Source organism: Echiichthys vipera (genome assembly GCF_963691815.1).
Source record: "Echiichthys vipera genome assembly, chromosome: 20".
NCBI lineage: Eukaryota > Metazoa > Chordata > Actinopteri > Perciformes > Trachinidae > Echiichthys > Echiichthys vipera.
This window is the reverse complement of record NC_139845.1, coordinates 24,436,665-24,460,905: the sequence shown is the minus strand read 5'-3', so window position 1 is coordinate 24,460,905 and position 24,241 is coordinate 24,436,665. Positions and strand designations below refer to the sequence as shown.

Genomic DNA, 24,241 nt, shown 5'->3' with positions numbered 1-24,241 from the left:
GAACTATTAACGTAGATTTTCCAGAGAGTCACTAACAGCCTAACATTGATTATCAGTACGGTGAAGGCATTCAAACATCTTTTTTAACCACTAATGCTGCTCAAAATAATAGCAAACCTCTGCAGCAGCATGAGAAGAGTCCCTACACAGAGAACAAAGCACCAGAGACTTACCTTCTGGCCCCTGTACCAGCTCCTCTTATAGTTAAGTCCATTCAAGTGGATTACCAAAGTCTATCCCAAAGGAAGGAGCCCATTGGTGCTTTATTGCAGCAAAACACATAAACATTGTGGTTTGTGGCAGTTTGGGGAAATGTCCCACACAGCTTTCCCCGCAGCACCGAAACATTACGCAGATCTCAGGGGTCAGAGGTCAGGGAGTTTGTGTTATGAAGACGCACAGTGAGTGCAGCCACAGGTAAAGACGACTAGCCTGCAACTTGAAGTGAAGAGAGACAGAATGGTTCGTGTTTGTATCTTTCCCGGTTGTGAAACAAAAATAAAAACTTACAACCCAGAAACTTTTCATAGGCTGATATTGTGGTACGACGACCGTGCTCTGATACACCAGTGGCTTATTGTTTTGGATCTGGACATTGAGACGTCGATTGAGACGCAGAGGGATTACTGTGACTGCAGCAAACCACAACGTTTACGTGTTTTGCTGGAATAAATCATCAATGGGCTCCTTTCTTTTGGATGACTCTCGTAGTCCACTTGAATGGACTATGAGAGGAGCTGGTACAGGGGCCAGTAGGTAAGTCTTTAAAACACTCTTTAATAAACTCTGGCTTCATTAACTACGTTGTTGCTGCTACAGTTAATGTGTAAGGACTAGGGTTGCAAACAATTAATAGATTATCGATTAATTGTCAATAAGAAATTACTCAGTTAAAATAAATTAATTGCGTTTTGAACCCATAATTCCCCGCCAGTCCACGTGAGGGCGCGCTTGGCGCCAGATGTACTTGACGCACACGCGGGAACACAAGTGAAGCAGTTCTTTGATAACAACGACAAAACAAACCAGAAGCGGTACACTGACAGGATGAAGAGGCCAAAACAGAGTGCAGTATGGAGCCACTTTAAGACCTGAGCTCCGGCAGTTTCCTTAACATCAGGCTACAAGTTATAGTCACAGTGTCGCACCTGACGGACCTGATGACTCCGTATGTGACAGCAGAGATTTACTAAACCAAAATAGTTTTCATGTCGGCTTTATGAGAAGAAATAAATCGTGTTTAACTGATTCATTGATTTTGTTTCTCCTCCCAGCGCAGCGATTGAGGCAGCAGGTGACACACAGACTGATCTGATCAGTAGTTGTAGATACAGTTCATATGTTTAAACACATATACAGACTGATCTGATCAGTCAGTGTAGATACAGGTCATATGTTTAAACACAAACAGACTGATCTGATCAGTCAGTGTAGAAACGGTTCATATGTTTAAACACATATACAGACTGATCTGATCAGTCAGTGTAGATACGGTTCATATGTTTAAACACAAACAGACTGATCTGATCAGTCAGTGCAGATACGGCTCATATGTTTAAACACAAACAGACTGATCTGATCAGTCAGTGTAGATACGGTTCATATGTTTAAACACATATACAGACTGATCTGATCAGTCAGTGTAGATACGGTTCATATGTTTAAACACATATACAGACTGATCTGATCAGTCAGTGTAGATATGGCTCATATGTTTAAACACAAAAACAGACTGATCTGATCAGTCAGTGTAGATATGGTTCATATGTTTAAACACATAAACAGACTGATCTGATCAGTCAGTGTAGATACGGTTCATATGTTTAAACACAAACAGACTGATCTGATCAGTCAGTGTAGATACAGTTCATATGTTTAAACACATAAACAGACTGATCTGATCAGTCAGTGTAGATATGTTTCATATGTTTAAACACATAAACAGACTGATCTGATCAGTCAGTGTAGATATGTTTCATATGTTTAAACACATAAACAGACTGATCTGATCAGTCAGTGTAGATACGGTTCATATGTTTAAACACATAAACAGACTGATCTGATCGGTCAGTGTAGATACGGTTCATATGTTTAAACACAAAAACAGACTGATCTGATCAGTCAGTGTAGATAGGTTTCATATGTTTAAACACATAAACAGACTGATCTGATCAGTCAGTGTAGATATGGTTCATATGTTTAAACACAAAAACAGACTGATCTGATCAGTCAGTGTAGATAGGTTTCATATGTTTAAACACATAAACAGACTGATCTGATCAGTCAGTGTAGATACGGTTCATATGTTTAAACACATATACAGACTGATCTGATCAGTCAGTGTAGATACGGTTCATATGTTTAAACACATATACAGACTGATCTGATCAGTCAGTGTAGATATGGTTCATATGTTTAAACACAAAAACAGACTGATCTGATCAGTCAGTGTAGATACGGTTCATATGTTTAAACACATAAACAGACTGATCTGATCAGTCAGTGTTGATACGGTTCATATGTTTAAACACATAAACAGACTGATCTGATCAGTCAGTGTAGATACGGTTCATATGTTTAAACACAAACAGACTGATCTGATCAGTCAGTGTAGATACGGTTCATATGTTTAATACACATATTCAGACTGATCTGATCAGTCAGTGTAGATACGGTTCATATGTTTAAACACATATACAGACTGATCTGATCAGTCAGTGTAGATACGGTTCATATGTTTAATACACATATTCAGACTGATCTGATCAGTCAGTGTAGATACAGTTCATATGTTTAAACACATAAACAGACTGATCTGATCAGTCAGTGTAGATATGTTTCATATGTTTAAACACATAAACAGACTGATCTGATCAGTCAGTGTAGATATGTTTCATATGTTTAAACACATAAACAGACTGATCTGATCAGTCAGTGTAGATATGTTTCATATGTTTAAAAACATAAACAGACTGATCTGATCAGTCAGTGTAGAAACGTATCATTACACTGCTTCTTGGAGCAGTGTCTTCACTCGTGGAGCAGTGCCGTATGTTGACAGGCGCCTAACGGGGCCCTTTTAGATGGCGAGACCCCCCGCAGTGGAACTGGTTGGGTGTTATACTTTACCTCCCATGAGTACCGTAGGCTCAGAAAAATACTGACATTTTACTGTTAAAGTTTAGTGTTAAAATCTGACACTGAATTTGAAACATCCATCCATCTTCGCTTGGGCTGGTGCCGATCGCAGCTGACATTGGGCGTGAGGCGGGATACACCCTGGACAGGACACCAGTCTATTGCAGGGCATGACTTTGAAACAGCACATTGTAATTTCTGCATCTTTTATTGATTTACCGTGTGTGCCCCTAAAATTTTCAGTTGGGGGCCACAGTGCTCCTGGTGAAAAAAGTTAGTCTAGAGGCCTGATTGTATTCTTCCACTCAGAAATGATTTTTATGCTGCTGCTATTAATGTTTCCAATGTCGCAGATGAGAGAATACACAATTTATTTCCATTTTAAGTAGCCTGTGTAACATTTTGATATTTTCTATTCAGAATATGTTTGATATGCCACCAAAATGATATTCCGTCAAGTTAGTGATTGAGGAATATGATTTGCATTTTTTCTTTATATCATAATGAAGATAACATTTTATGTTACATATAGACCTTTTCAAAGTTGTAAACATAAACATTCTAAATGTTTGATTCCTGTTGCAGTGAATGTGAATGACATCAGCTGACAGGAAGTTAACAAGGACCAAGGCTGTTGCCTAGTAAAGGAATTCCATTAAAAAAGTCATTACAGTTAACCTATTCAGAGGGAAATTCAGCCTCTCAGAAGAATTGCGGCTTATCAACTAATCAATCATCGATCGATAAGATGAAACAACTATCGATTAATGAATTACTCGAAACCAATGGGTGGTGTCACAGAGACTACTCATTATTTATGCAATCTGTGCAACTAACCCAGACATTTGTACTTATGAACTGACTTACTTGACAGCTAACAATTAAAACATTAGCAGTACCAACTTGCATGGAAGATATCTAAATACATAGACACACAATAAACATTACATAAGTTTGATGAATTTCAGAATCAGAAATACTTTAATAATCCCAGGGGGAAATTATTGTCATTGCAAATTCCATCTATACAAACAACATATTTAACAACAACAATATCATACAGATAACATATCTTTGGAAAAGCAGAAATATAATATGTGTACTATATATAACTATATATATATAAAATATCAAATGTATAATAGTAATATATACAGATCAAAAGTACTGTAATAATGTGCAAAGAACAGATTGTTTATGATTGAGTCCGTACTACAGAGAGGAGGACCCGATCATAAACCATCTGTTCTTTGCACATTATTATGGTAGAATTTACCTACAAAGCAGAAAAAAACATTTTTTTTCTCCATATATAATTCCATAAGACTTTTTCTGCCTCATTTTACAAATAAGGACTAAACTTAGCATGTTCAGAGTGAATCAGGGGATTCGTAGCTTGTTCCTGATTAAAGAAATTTAAAGTGTTACAACTTTGCTGTGGTACAACCATCCCTGGTCTCCCCTACTGCAGATCACTGCAGTCAACTATTTAAACTTAAATGATTCAGTTTGCATTAATCAATGAAAGTAAAGTACGTACCATTACATTTGACATTTTAAGATTCAGAACTGCTCACACAGTTACTTTTGTGTGTTTCACATTATTATATAATGATTTCTCAATTTGGTGGTTAGTAAGACTGTAAGCAACTTGAAGTCATCCGTAAACCAAGCTAATGTGTAACATGTGGGTAAAGGAATGGGTTTTTTCTATACACCGTTTTACTTTCCTGCTTGATTTGATAACTTTTTCCATCTGTCTTCTTCCTTGCTTTCCAGCTGTCAGAGTTGTCCCCGACTTGTTAGAAGTTCGCATGTTGGAGCGCGTGGAGGCAACAGGTCGGAGTCCCACCAGGGAGCTGCTGTGGTCCTGGGCTCAGGAGAGATCAAGAGTGCAGGACCTGCTGAAAGTTCTGCAAGACATGGGCCATCTGAGGGCCATGGAGCTCTTCAAGGGTCAAGATCAAGGTCAGTTACAAACAGTTCAAGGCTAAGATGATTACATTATTTCTTTATCTATATAGTTCATTTGAAATATTACTGGTACTGAGCAGATGGTATCTGTTATGTTGAGACAGCTCTATGGCTACAGGGTATCCCTCATCAACATACTAAATTAAGAGTAGCTAATATAATAGTAGCTGGGAGCGGGGTGTTTCTTGAAAAAGAGCGTCCAAAACACCCTGGAAAGTCAAAGTAAAAAAAGTATTTAATGTGAAGAAAGTCATGTGCCCTCCAGTCCGTTTTTCCTCTGCATTCAACATCCCTCAGTCATGTCTGGCTGGTACCAGATCTACCAACCAATCTAATCAAACAAAATGAAGTATAACTTCCTAGACACTATGAACCCTTGTTAACTGGAGTCTTTTAAAAGTTACAATTTGTAAATTTTATGAAAATTGAATGAGAACTAGTCTATTTGGTGTGACAACTTTACAGCTGATCACACTAATGTTGCAAAAGTATGTTTGCTCTGGCAGATAAGTCTGGCCCCTCTCCCATTCAAAAAGGTTTCCAGTCTAGTTGGCCCTGCCCTTCCTTGACCAATCATAACCATTTATCATATGGGTCCGTCCACACAGAGAGGTGTTACCCTGTAATGGCGCAACTTTAGCATCGGTTAGTCCGACCATCCACACGCAGCCGGTGTTATTAGAGCCTGAAACGGTATCTTTTGAAACAATGCTGTCATTATCTCCTGGCATTATCTCCAACCGTCACATAACAACAACAGTGCTGCCGCGTGAGAGGAGAGAGACGGACCCATAGACTGTTTACTGACTGGATGCTAAAGTCGCTAAATTGGTCGCTAGTCTCTTTTTCTAAATTAAGTTCTAAGAATGTGTGTAAAGTCTCTAAATGTAGTGAGACAGTACCCGCCTGTGATTGCTTTGGGACGGGGAAGGGGCTCACAGCAGCACCCTCTGCTTGTTGAGGACACTAACTACAGAGTGATTGGTGCATCAGAGTCCAAAAATGCACAAAAGTCTCCACTTACACCAGAAACAGTGGACACATTTCTCTCTAGGATGGAGGAGGATTTGGGAAGTCTCCAGATTTGGAGAGAAACTCTCTGGTGTTTGGATTCTCCACAGCGTCTCCCCGTCTCTTCTTCTTCGTTGTTGGTGTATTTCTGTGGCAGTTACAGCGCCACATCCAGGCCTGGCATGTGTACTACAGCAGTTTTAGCCAGTTTCAATGGTTTTGCGTGGGCACAGATATTTCTTGGGTTGAGCAACACATTTTATTGACTGTTTATCTGTAATTTGAAAAGTTTTGTGAAACTTACTCCAAGCTCCGCTGTTTCGTTGCTGTGATTGGTTTTAGGTCACGTTTAATGGCTCTGTTTGGCTGTGATTGTTTCTTGTAGCATACAATAATAAAGGCTCTCTAAAAAACTCAATCAAATTTGCTCTCTGTTTCGTACTGTCCTGCAAAGTAACTTGCAGTAATGTTACAGTCTACAAGGTCAAGTCAATTTTATTTGACCCGATATCACAAATTTGCATCAAGGGGCTTTACACTCTGTGCAACATACGACAAAGGACGACTGTCCTTTGACCAAGAGAGAGACAAAGGTGTAGAGGCTTTAGGATGAAGCACAGAGAGAGAGAGAGCATGTATGTGATGACTGTTCGACAGGGGAAGTAGAGACAGAGATGTACTTCCTCCTCCACTGTGAGAAGTTCTTTTTTCTTTAAAAGATTTCCACGATGACCACAACCACTATAAAAAAAAAACAAATTAGGGATTTGTATAGTATTAAGTACAACCCCAATTCACATAGAGTTTGGACGTTGTGTAAAATGTAAATAAAAACAGAATACAATGATTTGCAAATCCTTTTAAACCTATATTCAACTGAATACACTACAAAGACAAAATATTTAATGTTCAAACTAATAAACTTTATTGTTTTTTGTTTTGTTTTTTTGCAAAAAATTCCCTCATTTTGAATTTTAAGTTCTGCATTATGTTCCAAAGTAGCTGGAAGAGGGGCAACAAAAGACTGGGAAAGTTGAGAAATGAAACTCATAAAACACCTGTTTGGAACATTCCACAGGTTAAAAACAGGTGAGAGTCATGATTGGGTATAAAAGTGGCTTCTCCCAAAAGTTCAGTGGTTTACAAAGAAAGGATGGGGCGACTGTGTGAGCAAATACTCCAACAGCTTAAGAACAAGGTTTCTCAACGTACAATCTCAAGGAATTGATGGATTTCATCATCTCCAGTCCATAATATCATTAAAAGATTCAGAGAATCTGGAGAAATCTCTGCACATAAGTGATAAGGCTGAAAACTAACACTGAATGACTGTGACCTTTGACCCCTCAGAGGGAACTGCATTAAAAACTGAAAATCACTCTGTCAAGGATGTTACCAGGGTACAGTCAATATTTCAAATCCTTTTTTTCCAAATCATGGACTTCATGTCCAAAGAGGAAAAGGACCATCCAAATTGTTTTCAACGCAAAGTTCAAAGCCAGCATCTGTGATGGTATGAGGGTGTGTTAAGGCTCACTCACACTGTCCATCCGTACCGTGCCCCGTGCTTTAGGGTACTTGTCCCCCCCTCCCTCTCCCCCCGCGGCCCTGGCCCGTTTGTACTCACACTACCTGGGCCTCGGCGAATGTTTCTTGCTGCCTATACATCATCACGCCGGTACGGATGGGCAATTTGAGTGTGCCTTTAGTGTCCATGGCATCATGGGTAACTTGCACATCTGTGAAGGCCCCGTTAAAGCTGAAAGGGTCATACAGGTTTTGGAGCAACACCTGCTGCCATCAAAGCAACGTCTTTTTCAGGGACATCCCTGCTTATTTCAGCGAGACAATGCCAAGCCCCGAAGCCAACAGTAAATATCTTGTCTTTGTAGTGTATTCAATTGATTATAAGTTGGAAATGATATGCAAATCATTGTATTCTGTTTTTGTTTACCTCCCAACGTCATGTGAATTGTGTTTGTAAGAAGTTGAGTTTTGAGTTGGAATTTAAGGCCTCAATAGATTCAGGCTCTTCTCTTCTTCTTCTTCTTCTTCTTCTTCTTCTTCTTCTTCTTCTTCTTCTTCTTCTTCTTCTTCTTCTTCTCTGGCGGAAGTCACTGAGGTAGTCAAACAACTCCACAGTGGCAAAGCCCAAGGCATTGATGAGATTCGTCCAGAAATGCTGACAGCTTTGGGTTTCGAGGGGGTGTCTTGGTTGATACGTCTCTTCAACATTGCATGGAAGTCTGGGACAGTGCTAAGGGAGTGGCAGACCGGGGTGGTGGTTCCCCTATTTAAAAAAGGGGACCAGAAGGTGTGTGCCAATTACAGGGGTATCACACTACTCAGCCTCCATGGTAAAGTCTACTCCAAGGTGCTGGAAAGGAGGGTTCGTCCTATAGTCGAACCTCAGATTGAAGAGGAATAATGCGGACCAGCCCTTCACTCTCGCAAGGATCCTGGAGGGGGCGTGGGAGTGATGATGATCATGAAAGCTGGGTCATGACCGAAAAAACGAGGTCGCGGGTACAAGCTGCCGAAATGTGTTTTCTCAGGAGGGTGGCTGGAGTCTCCCTAAAGCGGTGTTCCAGGCACGTCCAGTTGGGAAGGAGGCCTCGGGGAAGACCCAGGACCAGGTGGAGATATTATATCTCCACACTGGCCTGGGAACGCCCCGGGATCCCCCAGTTAGAGCTGGTTAATGTGGCCCGGGAAAGGGAAATTTGGGGTCTCCTGCTGGAGCTGCTGCCCCCGCGACCCGACCCCGGATAAGCAGTTGAAGATGAGATGAGATGAGATGAATAGAATCAGGCTGCCCAGGGGGCCGGTGACTTCATTTTAACTCTGGAGACAGACAGAAAATGTCATCTGACATGGATTGAGAGCAAATGCAGGTAAGCAAAAAGTGGTGTTTTATGGTCAAGTTTTCTAATTTTATTTTGGATTCTAACTGCAGCACTTTGAGGATACGCCTGACAAAATGTTACAATAATCCAGTCTGGATGATGCAAAAGCATGATTTAGCATCTCTACGTCAGCCATGGATGCAAAGCTGAAAATCTGTTACTTGGTGATATCTTGAATGTGCTGATAAAAAGAAACGCTTCATTGGATCATAACACCAAGATTTTTGGCTGTCTGACCTTGGGTTATCCCACAGTTGTTGAGCGTTGCTGTTTCTGGATAAAACTTGTATCCCTATTGAGCAGTTTTATCTGAATTTAGGAGCAGGAAACTACGTGACGTGTTTTTAAACCACAGAACTTTTGCAGCAGTTATCTCTGATATAGTGATCTAATGTGCTGTAAAGCCCTTTCTTGGTCCCTCTTTGTGCTGCATGCCTGACATCAGCAAACCATGGTGATCCAATAGGGAAATAGAAAGGGAAATAAAACTTGAACTGAATATTTGGGAAATGTGTCTATTTCAGAGTCCCAAGTGCCCCCCAGCAATCACCATGCAGAGTCCAAAGGGCCGACTTCACCAGCTAAAGTGAAGGTAGAACTGTTTTTTCCATTGTTGAATGTGTTATGTCCAAACAGGAGGCACCCTGCCTGAACTGTGAGCAGTAAGAAGAATAAATGATCATCCTGTCTGTATTATTTCTAATAAGGGATTCATCCAACCAGAGGCGAGTTCTGCTAGTCAACCATGCCCCTGTAAGTAAAGTGAACATTTGAATGGATTGATTTAATTATTCATGTCCACCATAGTATGCTACTGCTGTATGAAAGAGATGGACATAGCCACTTGACGTAACCTATTAATTTGTGGACTACCGTTTTGAAGCCTTCAGTTTGGCATTTTTGGCTTCACTTTTGTGGTATCTTGATGCAGATGATATGAAGATGTATTGCAGGAAAGCCCGCCGACATGTCTTGTTGCGTATAAAAAAAGTTTATTACAAAAGGTACAGCGTCTTTCAAGTCTCTAGAAGAGTTGGAGATCCTCGAGCCAAAGTGAGAACATCTCCCGAATAGGCACAGAGCTTCAGTTCTTATAGTGCGAGCAGACAAAGAAGGGACAGAAAACATCTGGTTCTCATTCAGCTGTTATCGAGCAAAAGAGTAATCTCATGCAAAGGGGGGCCTGGGGGCTCCCTACTCTGAGGCCCCAAAGGAGAAAAACATATCAGTCATGTCAGCCCCTTTCTCCCAAAACTGGACATTTTAACTAAACATCATATGGGTATATTTAACTTTTGACACTTTACCAAACTTTTTTTGAATGGGACCTTATTTGCTAAATGCTAAAGAGGGAAACTACTGGGCGGACTAGTGACTACTCTCGGTACTGCAGTGACACAGATCTGGTAAAGAATGTGAAGTTTCCCCTAAGTTACCAGCAGACCCTAGAGCTGTCTTGCTAACATTAGCTATGTTAGCAAAGTGCAACTGAACAATGAACAAGTAATTATCAGGCAACCAAAATGTTACGATTAACTTTAATGAAGTGAAAGGGTCAAAGTCCTGAGACTTTAACACAAACAACATCCAAAAACATAAAAAAAAAGGTTCACTGCTATTTTACCATACACAGTGCCGTAGATTTGTATTAACCTCTATCCTGTTGCAAGCACGTCCACCTGTCAATTACAAGGTAGACCCGCCTTAAATCGTCCCCTGCTTTACGCTAAATGGGACGACTACTTATTAAATGCTGTATTGAAAAATACTTCTAGTGATTAAGATCATAAACTCTTGCGTGTTTACTACGATAATTGGTGGTACATTTGTTTCATTGACTTCTATACAATCTCTATTTGGAGTCAGTGGAGTCGCACCCTGCTGGACATTCGAAATAATGCAGGTTTAAGCCATTCAGCATTGGCTTCACTGGGAGCTATGTCCATCTTTTTTGTACAGTTTATGGTGTCCACTATTTATTCAGACTGGTGATCTGTCTCTGTATTTCAGTGAACTCTGCTGGAGAAAAAACGCCACCAATTATAACTTTCCAGGAAATCATAGAGGGGACGAGAGATTTTCATCATGAAATGAGAATTGCAGAGGGCCGATTTTCTGATGTCTACAGAGCACAGATTGGCAATAAACAGATTACAGTAAAGCTTTTTAAACAGGTGATTGCCGATTTTAGTGAAATATGCCTGCTCCTAAATCTACGGAAGCCCTGAGAGGCAGGCAAGATTTATCTTCTTTTTTTTTTGCCAGGATCACATTTCCTAGTTTTTTTTTCATCTGTGTGAACAGTTGTTTTTTAAAAAATCATCTGTGCACTCTAAACACTTTCTTGTCTTTCTTTTGGCTAGAAATGTATTTTATTTTGCACCAATCAGTCAATCTTCGTTCCTGCCCTCACCTATGGTCATGAAAGCTGGGTCATGACCGAAAGAAAGAGGTCGCGGGTACGAGCGGCCGAAATGGGTTTTCTCAGCAGGGTGGCTGGAGTCTCCCTTAGAGATAGGGTGAGAAGTTCAGCCAATCGTGAGGAACTCGGAGTAGAGCCACTGCTCCTTTGCGTTGAAAGGAGCCAGTTGAGGTGGTTCGGGCATCTAGTAAGGATGCCCCCTGGGTGCCTCCCTAGGGAGGTGTTCCAGGCACGTCCAGCTGGGAGGAGGCCTCGGGGAAGACCCAGGACTAGGTGGAAAGATTATATCTCCACACTGGCCTGGGAATGCCTCAGACAATAGACAATACAGTTTAGAAAAGCGCGCAACAGATGGACACTGCTGCCAACCGGGACCAGCCATGCAGCCAGTGAGCGGTCACCTTTTCAAGTGGATTCAAACAAACTGGACTTTGGGTGTAGCTACCAACTGAAGAATGCAGCACAGGCCTGCAGCTTTCGCCCTTTTTCACTCTCATGCCTTAACTCAAATGGTCAAATACACATACATATCCTGTATGCCACATATGCAATCGACTAAAGGTTGTGGCTATTAAAAAATGGACGTAGCATACTCGTGGAGGTCCGTTCTCTCAACTCGATCCTATCGCTCTCGCCTACGGGAGTCTCCATCTTGTCAGACTTTGACTCCGCCTCATTTCCTCTTACCAAAAAAGGGCGGGAGGGAGATACATCCATCTGGCTGACGTTTACCTCCGAGGAGAAGTGAAGGCCAGAGGCTAGCTGTAACTCAAGAGGCCACGCCCCTAATTATTGATAAACTTAACCTCCAATAAAATAAAAACTAGCCTGGTACAAAAACTCCTTTTTAGGACAAAAACATGGGGTAGCGGTGCACTGCAGCCTCTCATGGTCAAATCAGAATCAGAATGAGAAATACTTTAATAATCCCAGGGGGATTATTTCAGAGTGAATATTACAACAACAAAACTTGGAAAAATTACCAAACAAACAGAAAAATGATCCTGGCAAAAAAAGTAAATCCTGCTTGTCTCTCAAGGCTTCCATATAACCCCCCCCCACAAAAAAAAATTATATGACCCCTGTATACTCTTTTACACTGGGTTTCCTTTTAATGATGGGGTACTGATTGCCAAAAATGCATTCCTCTTCAAAATTTTCCAGACAAATATGGAGTCATGGAAGAAGCAGTGGGATATCTTCAGACAAGAAATGGAAATTCATCATTTGTAAGTGCCAACCCTCACTCTCTCTACATTTCTATATCTATCTATTCTATTTATTAAGTGTGGTGATGCGTTACAGGTACCAACATCCAAACATCTTAGACCTGTTGTGCTGTTTTTCGGATGAGGGCCGCTACTGTCTGGTGTATCCTTACCTCCACAATGGATCTCTCTTTCACAGACTACACCATCAGGTAGATATGCCATCCATCAACATCTGGGGGCCTCCTTCGGTTATTCATGCTGCTCTATGTCTGTTAGCAAGTGTGTTTCTTTGTGTGACATGTTTACTAAGCCAGGGCAAAATAGTTGCCAGGTAAAACTTTTAATTACACTAAAGAGGTAGTGAACTTGTTGGACTCAATATTTGCCTTTACGGAAATTTACAAAGTTTTTAACTGTATAATTGCACCTTTAGAACAATTAAAGTGAAATTCCAGCGTAAAATCATCACAGGGTCTTTTCGGCAAATACACTCATCAAAAAAGCCATCAAGACCATTTTTTGCAGCAGCATGAGAAGAGTCCCTACACAGAAAACAAAGCACCAATGGGCTCCTTCCTTTGAAATTGACTTTGGTAATCCACTTGAATGGACTTTACTATGAGAGGAGCTGGTACAGGGGCCAGTAGGTAAGTCTTTAAGACACTCTTTTAATAAACTCTGGGTTCACTAACTACGTTGTTCGTGCTTTGTTTTCTGTGTAGGGACTCTTCTCATGTTACTGCAGAGGTTGGGTGTTATTTTCAGCAGGATTAGTGGTTAAGAAGACGTTTGAATGACCTCACCGTACTGCGTTGAGCTAATCAGTGTTAGCCACGTCCAGCTGGTAGCAACTTTCTGTTAATAGTTCATACACAACAAAAAAACTGTCATGATGACTTATTTGATGTATGTAAGTGCCGAAAAGACCCTGGGATGATTTTGCAACTTTGATTTCATTGTGCAGTAACCATAATGACAGGAATAGTGACAGAATTTTTTTATATTCTCTATTCTAAAGGCAACCAACAATAACAGAAACCTATTTTATTGTGCTAACAGTAGGTTATAGTCTAACTCCATGGATAGCAGTATGTATATATATATATATATACTGTATGCTATATATGCATATATTCTAATGCCTCAAGTTAGTTTGGCTGTTTAAAAGTATTTATTTGTGTCTGTAAAATAGTATGATGTGACTGTCCAGGATGGAGAGCCCTGTTTGTCCTGGCAAGAGCGTCTCACCATCATTAAGGGGAGTGCAAAGGCCCTGCATCATCTCCATACCGCCCAGCCCTGCCCAGTGATCTGTGGCAACATCTCCAGGTACTAGATAAAGTAGATAAGGCTTCCAAAGAACTACTGCATCCCTCAGAGCTTTCTGCCAACGTCTGTTGTCTCTTTGAAGAGGGCACTGTCACTGTTGTGCAACACTCAATATGACCGTTATATCATCAAACTGCTGCCTGATTCGCATTTGCTTGGCATATCCATCTGCGAACTCTGGTTTGGAGATCTTTTGGGAAGGGGCGAAAATCCTGGTTGCTGATTGGATAAATCATCTGTCTATCACCACTATACGGGCCACATCAACCAATCAGATCAACGAAGCGTATGACGTAGTAACTGCGTCGAGGCAAAGCTGAGAAAGTAAACAACATGTGGGTAAAGGATATTTTCCGTTTCTGTAATGTGAATTTACGGATCAAAGGCCCAATTTCAGGAGCCCGGTCCATATTCAACTGAAGGATCCAGAGAAAAAAGAGTTAGTGAGCGGCTTGCTCCATAGCTGCTCATCTCGTCTGTGGAAGCCTCTATGTTGTTTATGCTGAACAGTCGCTGATTGGTTCGGTCACTTGGGCAAACTTCTCCAAGTTTTGGGACGTTTACACAAAGCCTCAGACAATGTCTTAATGACCTTGTTAACACATCAAAACACACTTCATTCATCTCATCTCATCTTATCTCATCTTCAACCGCTTATCCGTGCTCGGGTCGCGGGGGCAGCAGCTTTAGCAGGGGACCCCAAACTTCCATTTTCCAGGCCACATTAACCAGCTCTAACTGGGGGATCCCGAGGCGTTCCCAGGCCAGTGTGGAGATATAATCTCTCCACCTAGTCCTGGGTGTCCAGCTGGACGTGCCTGGAACACCTCCCTAGGGAGGCGCCCAGGGGCATACTTACTAGATGCCCCGCTGCTCAGATTCTCCGGCCAAACTCACGCTCCATCGTCCCCTCATTCGTGAACATAATCCCCAGGTACTTGAACTCCTTCACTGGGGGTAAGGACTCATTCCCTATCTGGAGTAAGCAATCCACCGGTTTCCTGCTGAGAGCCATGGCCTCAGATTTAGAGTTGCTGATCCTCATCCCAGCCGTTTCACACTCAGCTGTGAACCGATCCAGTGCTGAAGGTCACTGACCGACAATGCCATTAGGACCACATCATCTGCAAAAAGCAGAGACAAGATCCTCAGTCCACCGAACTGCAACCCAACTACGCCTCGATATCCTGTCCGTGAAAATCACGAACAGGATGGGTGACAAAGCGCACCCCTGGCGGAGGCCAACCACCATAGGGAACGAATCCGACTTACTGCCGAGGATCCGGTCACAGCTCTTGCTTTGGGTGTACAGAGATTGGATGGCCCACAAAAGTGACCCCCTCACCCCATACTCCCGCAGCACATCCCATGGTATCTCCCGAGGGACCCGGACATATGCCTTCTCCAGATCCACAAAACACATGTAGACTGGATGGGCATACTCCCAGGCCCCCTCCAGGATCTTTGCGAGAGTGAAGAGCTGGTCCGTTGTTCCACATCCAAGACGGAATCTGCATTGTTCCTCTTCAATCTGAGGTTCTACTATAGGACGAACCCTCCTTCCAGCACCTTGGAGTAGACTTTACCATGGAGGCTGAGTAGTGTGATACCCCTGTAATTGGCACACACCCTCTGGTCCCCGTTTTTAAACAGAGGAACCACCACCCCAGTCTGCCACTCCCTTGGCACTGTCCCAGACTTCCACGCAATGTTAAAGAGACGTGTCAACCAAGACAGCCACTGAAAACCCAAAGCTTTCAGCATTTCTGGACAAATCTCATCAATCCCTGGGGCTTTGCCACTGTGGAGTTGTTTTACTACCTCCTCGACTTCCGCCAGGGATATTTACAATGATTCCCCATCAGCCTCCAGCTCTGCCTCTACAAAAGAGGGCGCATTAGTCAGATTAAGGAGTTCCTCAAAGTGCTCCTTCCACTGCCCGATTACCTCATCGGCTGAGGTCACCAGCGTCCTGTCCTTACTGTAAACAGCTTGGACGGTTCCCCGTATTCCCCTCCTGAGATGTCGAATGGTTTTCCGAAAGTCCTTCTCCATGACTTCTCCGAACTCCTCCCGCACCCGCTGCTTTGCCTCTGACACAGCAGAGGCTGCAGCCCTTCTGGCCTGTCGGTACCTTGCAACTGCCTCCACCTTCAATCGGACAGCTTCCCTGATCACCGGTGTCCACCACGATGTTCAAGGGTTACCGCCCCTTGAGGCACCTAAGACCTTGAGGCAACAGCTCACCGCTGCAGCTTCAGCAATGGAAGCTTTGAACATTGCCCATTCCGGTTCAATGCCCCAACCTCCACAGGGATGCCAGAAAAGCTCCGCCGTAGGTGTGAGTTGAAGATCTCTCAGACAGGGGCCTCCTCCAGACGTTCCCAGTTCATCCGCACTACTCGTTTGGTCTTACCTGGTCCGTCCAGAATCTTCCCCCATCCTCTGACCCAACTCATCACCAGATGGTGATCAGTTGACAGCTCTGCCCCTCTCTTCACTTGAATGTCCAAAACATACGGCCTCAGATCAGATGATACCATCACAAAATTGATCATCGACCTTTGGCGTAGGGCGCTCTGGTACCACATACACTTATGAGCATCCTTATGTTCGAACATGGTGTTAGTTATAGACAATCCGTGACTAGCACAGAAGTCTAATACCTGACGACCACTCGGATTTAGATCAGGGAGGCTGTTCCTCCCAATCACCCCTCTCCAGGTGTCTCCATCATTTCCCACGTGGGCATTGAAGTCTCCCAGCAGAACTATGGAACCCTAATGGAACCCCATGCAGGACTCCATTCAGGGTCTCCAAGAAGGCCGAATACTCTGAACTGCTGTTCCGTGCATATGCACAAACAGTCAGAGTTTTCCCCCCTACCACCCGCAGGCGTAAGGAGGCGACCCTCTTGTCCACCGGGGTGAACTCCAACATCGCGGCGCTCAGACTGCGGCGCTCAGGTTTCTGACCCCAATGGAAGTGATTAAAGATTACCTTAGAATTCCAGATTCTATAATATCCTCATACCAACCAATGTATTAACTTGGTGTATATTTATTATGATGTAATTACAAAAGGTCCTGTCATACAGTGGACCGCCACTGTCAGTTGCCATATGTCCTGTGTCTCTCTGCTGTCGGTGAAAGTTAACACGGCGTCCATGTGCCTTCTCTGCACAGTGCCAACATACTCTTGGATGATGCCCTGCAGCCCAAGCTGTCTGATTTTGGTTTGGCTCGTCTCCGTCCTCATTCAGCCATTCAGCACTGCACTATCACTCTGGATACGAAGTGCCACAGCAACCAGGGATACCTCCCCAAGGAGTACATCCGAGGCAACAAGCTGTCCTTCGGCCTGGATGTTTACTGCTTCGGAATGGTGATTGTGACAAGATCACCTAAGCTTAGCTACAGTTAATCAGGAACTTCCTGTTTGTGTGTGTGTGTGTGTGTGTGGGGGGGGGGGGGGGGGGGGGGACTGGAAGTGGTGAATGCGTGTTAATAAAGTTTACAAAAGAACAAAAAGTAATAAATAAAGTCAGCTCACACAGTAACCGTGAACGTGACAAGATGGAGGCTCTGAAAGAACAGTCTCACCTGCAGTTACACCTAACTGCCACAAGGGATCTCAAATCTTATGGAGTACAACTTTAATTTGTGCAGTTTAATCCAGGTCTCCTTTATTTAGTCACTTCACGAACACATGCACGGTCACTTTTCCATTAATCCATTAAATGTTGGGTCTATAAAGTGTCAGACAATAGTGAAAAATATCCAATGTTTAGTCACCCCAAATATATTTAGGTTATATGCTAGAAAACAGAGAAAAGCAGGAAACTCCAGACTTGAGCCATCAATTATCATATCGTCTGCGTTTATTTTTCTTTCCATCGACTGATGGATTAGTCGCTACAGGCCTTCATTGTCACTGAAACCTCACTATTTACAACACTTCCTCTATTTGTGTGTGTGAGACTGTTTATGTGGAAGTGTTGTAAATAGTGAGGTTTCAGTGACAATGAAGGCCTGTAGCGCCTAATCCATCAAGTTTTGGCAACAGCTCCTGTGTTTGTGAAGAACTGAGCAGCTGACTGGATTAAAGACACTGGGGTTCTACTAAGTTTGTTAAGTGATGCTGGGATGATTTTCATCTTTGCTGTTGATAAACGCAGTCCCCAATTTCTTCAATCCATCAAGACTTTTCTCTGTTTTTTGGTTCTTAGTTTCAGGTTGTTCGTTCTGCTGTGGGCAGGGTGGCTGCTTTCAGCCTGTTAGTTCTGCAGTGTACATGTTTGAGATTGTTGCTGCTCCGTAGCAATCTAATTTAATGATCTAAACCGTTTAAAATACAATATTTCCCTCTGAAATGTAGTGGAGTCTAAGTATAAAGTCTAAAAAAAAAGCAATAAAAAAAATCAACCCTGAAATAGATGTGCTTGTTAGTAAATGTTACTATAATAAAAACAGGACCATGACGGAAACATTATTAATCATTGCTAATAACAACCGTTTTCTTGCTCTCAGGTTATAATGGAAACAGTAACAGGCCGGAAGGTCAAAGACAACGTACCTCATCAGACACCACTGGTGAGTCAACACTCAAGTTAGAATCGTACCTTCGTTGATTACATGAAGCTTTTAACAGTAGGCTATGAATACATTGTGGGGTCTTACAACAACAGTCATATGTGTTCAGATGAGGTGTTAGCACCTTGTCATGGGCTGTACTCACCGGCCACATGCTCCGTGTGCTCTGTCAGAGAGATCTGCTTGTCACTGAGGTGGAGGACAGTGGTGGCGTGGACTCATGTCTGCAGTTCCTGGATGTGGCGGCCGGGCGGTGGCCAAATGGCGTGGCCCTCGGCCTCCTGCGTCTGGCCTTGGACTGCACTGCTAGTCACTACCGCAAAAGACCATGCATGGAGAACGTGAGCACTAAAAGTTTGTTCTTGACTTTTAGGAGTGGATTACATAATGATATATAAGCTCCAAATGCTAACTTGTAGAGCTTTCCACTGCCTCTCATGGTCTTCATTTATGCTGCTGGAATCATCATAGGAGATAAATACGTTCATCTCAACTGTTTGCAGGTACTTCTGGCATTAAGCAAGCTTCTTCCTCCACCTAGCTGCCCCCCTGCCGACCAGCCCCACAGCCTGGACGATGGAGACCCTGTTTACGCCTCGTTGAGCCCCTCACCTTCCATACCTGTAGAGCACGACGAGCAGCACAGCCCCCCTGGTTCTCCAACACAGGCGGGGCCCTGTGAATACAGCCAGTCAGAGGTGACATATCTGAGCGAAGTCAGTGGTGCTTACGGGGAGGCAGCGGCGGACCTGTACAACAGCTGGCCTGTACAGTGCAGCTGCCCCGCAGAGACAGGGGATCTGACCTGTGAGGACTGCAGGGCCAATGGATTCAGCCCCAACCACACAGACATTCACAGTAAGTGTTGTTAAGATTCCACATTACACAACCAGACTTTGGAAAGCTTGGAAGACTCCAAACTCACCAAACCTGCAAATGATTTGATCACAAACAAACAAACATTTGATCCTCTACCCAAAATACTTTACCTGATCAGCTGTGAACCAAGTGGGACATTTAAAACCACCTCAAATAAAAATCTGTGTGATCACTTGCATTTATGTTTTACATGTGGGATAAACAGTGTGTGTGTGCTACGTCAGGGACACACCAAGCCAACTTCAAAGACCTAGTGCAACTTCTTGGTCGGTCATGATGATGCTAGGGGGCCAAAATAGACTTTTTCCCACTGACTTACATGACGAAAGAGATGACTGTAAATCCATGGATACATTTTTTCAAGCATCACAAAACTCAGGAAATTAATCTTTTCACCATCAGAATATGATTAATTTGGTCCGATAACATTTGGAAAGTCTAAATCATTAAAACCCCATTCAAATCAGCCGAAACTAAACTAAAATTAAAGGCTCAATTATGCTCTACATTAGATACAGATACGGATAGAGCCTTCTGTCCGATACGGACCAAACGTTGCAGTACCATATGAAATCGTGGGGGCAGTGTCAGGCCATGGTCTCATCCGGGTATTAACATAAATCCTGATATAACAAGATAGTCTTCCATTTCACAGCCTCTTGACTTAAAGTGTAAGTCCAGCGAAAATGGATCCCACGGTCTTTTTTCGTCCTGAAAATACTTCAAATAAGCCATCAAGACAGTTTTTTTTGTGATCAACCATTTATAGAGAATGCCCAGCCAGACAGGGCTAACAGTGATTAGCTCGGGGCAGTACGGTGAAGGCATTTAAACGCCTTTTTAACCACTCATACTGCTGAAAATAACAGCAAACCTCTGCAGCAGCATGAGAAGAGTCCCTACACAGAAAACAAAGCATCAACAACGTAGTTAGTGAACCCAGAGTTTATTAAAAAGGTTGTTTGTGCCTCATCAGTAGGTCCATGTTGACAGGTAGTCCATACAAGTCAATTACCGAATGCACTGGAGTTCAGTTTAAGAAGGAAAGTTAAGGCATTTATAATTCCAAGGAATTGCATTAATACTGTGCTGTTTGTGACGATGTCTATCCAGTGTTGACATAGGAATGAAAGGAGTTGCATATGTAAGTTACAAAATAATAATCCACTTGTACAGACCTTACTATGAAAGGGGCTGGTAGTTGGTAAGTCTTTTAAGATAGTCTTTTTAAATAAACTCTGGGTTCTCTAACTACGTTGTTGGTGCTTTGTTTTCTGTGTAGGGACTCTGCTCATGCTGCTGCAGAGGTTATTTTCAGCAGTATTGGTGGTTAAAAAGATGTTTTGGATGAGACCGCCCCAAGCTAATAACTGTTAGGGGCTGTAAGCCTCTCTCCGGGCACTCTCAATACATGGTTGATCAAAGAAAAAAACTGTCTCGATGGCTTATTTGATGTATTTTCAGGCGGTAAAAGACCATGGGATCCATTTTCGCCCGACTTTCACTTTAAGCCCTGTATTTACTTTCCTCACTTTTGTTTCTCTTCTTGTGCAATGACTCATCTAGCCTCGTGAGACCATCCTGATCTGTGAGCTCCATTGTATTTTACTCTCAGATCAGTCTGGTAACTTGAGAAAATTTGGAGAAGTTTGCCCAAGCAATTGAACCAATCAGCGTTGGTTTTGAGTCGGCTTTAAGTGTGAGGCAACGAGAAGCACTACACACAACATGGACGCTGTTAGTACGTCATACGCCTCAGTGATCTGATTGGTCGATTTGACCTGTATGTTGGTGATAGACAGATGGTTTATCCAATCAGCAACCAGTATTTTCTTCTCTCTTCCCAAAGATCTCCAAACCAGAGTTCCCAGATGGATATGCTGACAATGAGAGTCAATCCATCTGGAGGAGTCAGGTTATGATTCAACTGCCAATTAGAGTGATTTCTCTCCCCGAAGGCTCCACTGTTGATTCAACACACTGATATGGTTGAAAAAAGCAGCAGACGAGAGCCGACGGTGCGAAACTCCCCGCGATAACCCTCACCCGACAGCCGCCCGTCAGCTTGGTGTGTCCCTGTCTTTGACCAACTAAAGTAATCCGTGTTTGTGTCATGTGTGTTTCAGCAGACTCCATAGTGGTGGAAAACCCAGCCAAGGAGAGACTGAGGAACAAACTGAGTCTTTATGACAGAGGGCAGATTCACACACAGGAACTGTTCTCTGACACAGGACTGCAGTAGAGGGCACACTTCCTGTTTAAGGCCATTTGGGGGCTGTCATGTGTCACATGCAGGAGGAATCTGTGTGGTTGAGCCAACTCGGAGCTGAGGTGATCAGGCCCAGTTTAGTACAGAAGCAACCTCCTGTCAGTTCACAGTAAAGAAGACTGGAAAACACGGCTGAATGCAGCCACAGCTGTGTGGAGTCAGTGTGAGCATACTACTGTTTGACTTATTAATGATATTTATGGCAGCAGCTATGACAGAAACAAAAGGATAGAATATTTATATGAATAATCAAATATTTTAAAGGTAAAACCGACAAAGCCACAGTCATGAACAAAGCTAAAGAGAACGTTTGTCAGCATGTTTGTGATGACCCAACTGCTGCTGAACACAGTTAAATGTCAACCCTCCTGCGCACACTTCAGCCTTTAGACCTTTGACTTTATGGACCACATACGCATTACACACTCACCCACATCATCACCACACGTTCACTTACTTTCTTTTGACCTACATTCAGTAAACACATTCAGTTGTTTGGTTAAGAATGTCTTTATTAGCACCTCAACTTAACATTCTTTCTCGGTTAAAATATTCACTCAGTTTCCATTTTTGTCATAGTATAATGCTAGTTTGTGTCATGTTGTATTCATTCATTTATCTTTGTCTTTGAGTAACCTGGGAGCAGAGTTCCTCCATGGTCAGACACAAGGCTATAAAAGAAGACTGGGAAACAAAAATAAAATTCTGATCTTCGGGTATGAAACATTTGCAGTAAAATCTGGTCTGCATTTGCAGAGAGGCTTGATAGCTGGCCCACTATCATAGAACAATTAAAAGTATTCTGTTAAAGAGTTGTGGCCTTGCTCTGGAAAGTAATCATACTTTGGACTGAATTTGTCACTGCACTTGAAGGCTGACTATGTAGAATCTTTATTAAAAGATATATTTTTAAAAAACGGTGCGTTTCGAGGAGTACAGAATGAAAGTATTGCTTTTCCATAAAAAGTTTTTAAACTAAAGTCTTAGTTTAAACAAAAGTTTAGTCTTTAATTTAGTCTGAAATAGTTAAAAAAAAGCCTTCTTCCATAGCCTTGAGTGTCTATTTAAAACCAGGTTAAATAGCCTTAGATTTAGACAGCAAAACTACATGATTAGGTTTAGGCAACAGAACTATTTGGGTAGGTTTAGGGAAAAATAGAGGTTGGAAATAGCATTCTTTGCTATTGACACCTGGGTACAAATAGCATACATTGATATTTGTACCTGGGTGTAAATAGCCTTTGCCATTTTATACAGAGATGTCTGTGTGTCCCGTGTGTGTTTAATGGTTTTATCTGTCAGTGTATAAGTTACCCTCATGCCATATTTTGATTAGGTCTTTTAACTGAGTTAACAACTTGTTTTGTTAGCCTTTTAGTTTAGTCCTAGTTTTTGACAGTTATATATTGTTGACCTAATTTAACCCTTCAACTCTTTTTACTTCAGTTTTGTGGGGAAAATAAACTCATCTTTTTAACTTAAACCCTGTGTCCCTGTGTGTTTGACTGCTTGATGAGCTCTGCTGTTTGTTTCAGTGCTCCCATGTCTTCCTGGGCTCCGGTCAAGTGTGAGGAAGGTAAGGATGCTTGAAATGAACTTAGGTGTGAGATACAACATATGGAGAATGACAGGAGCCTCCACATTGGGATATACAGAAAACCCACTCACACAGATCAATATCTACTGTTTGATTCCCACCACCCCCTGGAACACAAGCTTGGAGTTATCAGAACACTGCAGCATAGAGCCAATAACGTACCCACCAGCTCACAGGCCCAAGGGGAAGAACGCACGCACCTGAGAGGCGCCCTCACAACTTGTGGCTACCCCAGTTGGACCTTTGTGAAAACAGCAGCTGCTTCCAGAAAGAAAACCAAAGTGGTTGAGAAAGAAAAAGAAAACAAGAGAAACAACATAGTCATCCCGTATGTGGCTGGGGTATCAGAGAAACTCAGAAGGATCTTCAACAAACACTGCATCCCTGTGTATTTCAAACCCAGTAACACACTCAGACAGAGACTAGTACATCCCAAGGACAGTACACCACACGCCCACAAAAGCAATCTGGTTTATGCTGTCCAATGCAACGAGGAATGCAAAGATCTCTACCTTGGAGAAACAAAACAACCACTGCGTAAACGCACGGCCCAACACAGGAGAGCTAACTCCTCAGGCCTGGACTCTGCTGTCCAGTTCCATCTCAAGGAGAAAGCCCACTCCTTTGATGACAACAATGTCCACATCCTGGACGGAGAGGACAGATGGTTTGAAAGAAGAGTAAAAGAAGCCACCTATGCAAAAGTAGAGAAACCATCGCTGAGGAGGAGGTCTGAGACAGCACTTATCTCCAATTTACAATGCTGCCCTTTCATCCCTTCCCAGGAGATTCAACAATCTAACCTCAAAAAACAACTGTTCACAAAACCCTCCTGTGACTCCAACGACTGTCACTGAATAGATCACTAACAAAGTCCAAACCAACTTCCCACTAACGACTGCCACTCTAACGG

The 24,241-nt window shown here is 42.7% G+C and overlaps 1 protein-coding gene across 7 annotated transcripts in view; it reads left to right on the top strand.

The window, feature by feature from the left end:
* irak3 (interleukin-1 receptor-associated kinase 3) overlaps positions 1-23,214 on the top strand; it is a 24,345-nt gene extending 1,131 nt beyond the window's left edge. For 2 of the 7 annotated variants that reach the window (XM_083934867.1, XM_083934870.1), the window contains exons 2-13: positions 4,918-5,106; positions 9,554-9,621; positions 9,737-9,782; positions 11,040-11,203; positions 12,616-12,680; positions 12,757-12,871; positions 13,855-13,991; positions 17,177-17,375; positions 18,521-18,583; positions 18,757-18,924; positions 19,087-19,441; positions 21,589-23,214. In XM_083934867.1, the coding sequence (XP_083790993.1) occupies positions 4,918-5,106; positions 9,554-9,621; positions 9,737-9,782; positions 11,040-11,203; positions 12,616-12,680; positions 12,757-12,871; positions 13,855-13,991; positions 17,177-17,375; positions 18,521-18,583; positions 18,757-18,924; positions 19,087-19,441; positions 21,589-21,704 (1,685 nt within the window). In that variant the 3' untranslated portion in view covers positions 21,705-23,214. Of the gene's footprint in view, positions 1-4,917; positions 5,107-9,553; positions 9,622-9,736; positions 9,783-11,039; positions 11,204-12,615; positions 12,681-12,756; positions 12,872-13,854; positions 13,992-17,176; positions 17,376-18,520; positions 18,584-18,756; positions 18,925-19,086; positions 19,442-21,311; positions 21,481-21,588 lie in introns of those variants that run through there. The other 5 variants (XR_014593657.1, XR_014593658.1, XM_083934869.1 and 2 more) reach the window with 5 other exon arrangements.
* The last annotated feature ends 1,027 nt before the right edge of the window (positions 23,215-24,241 follow it).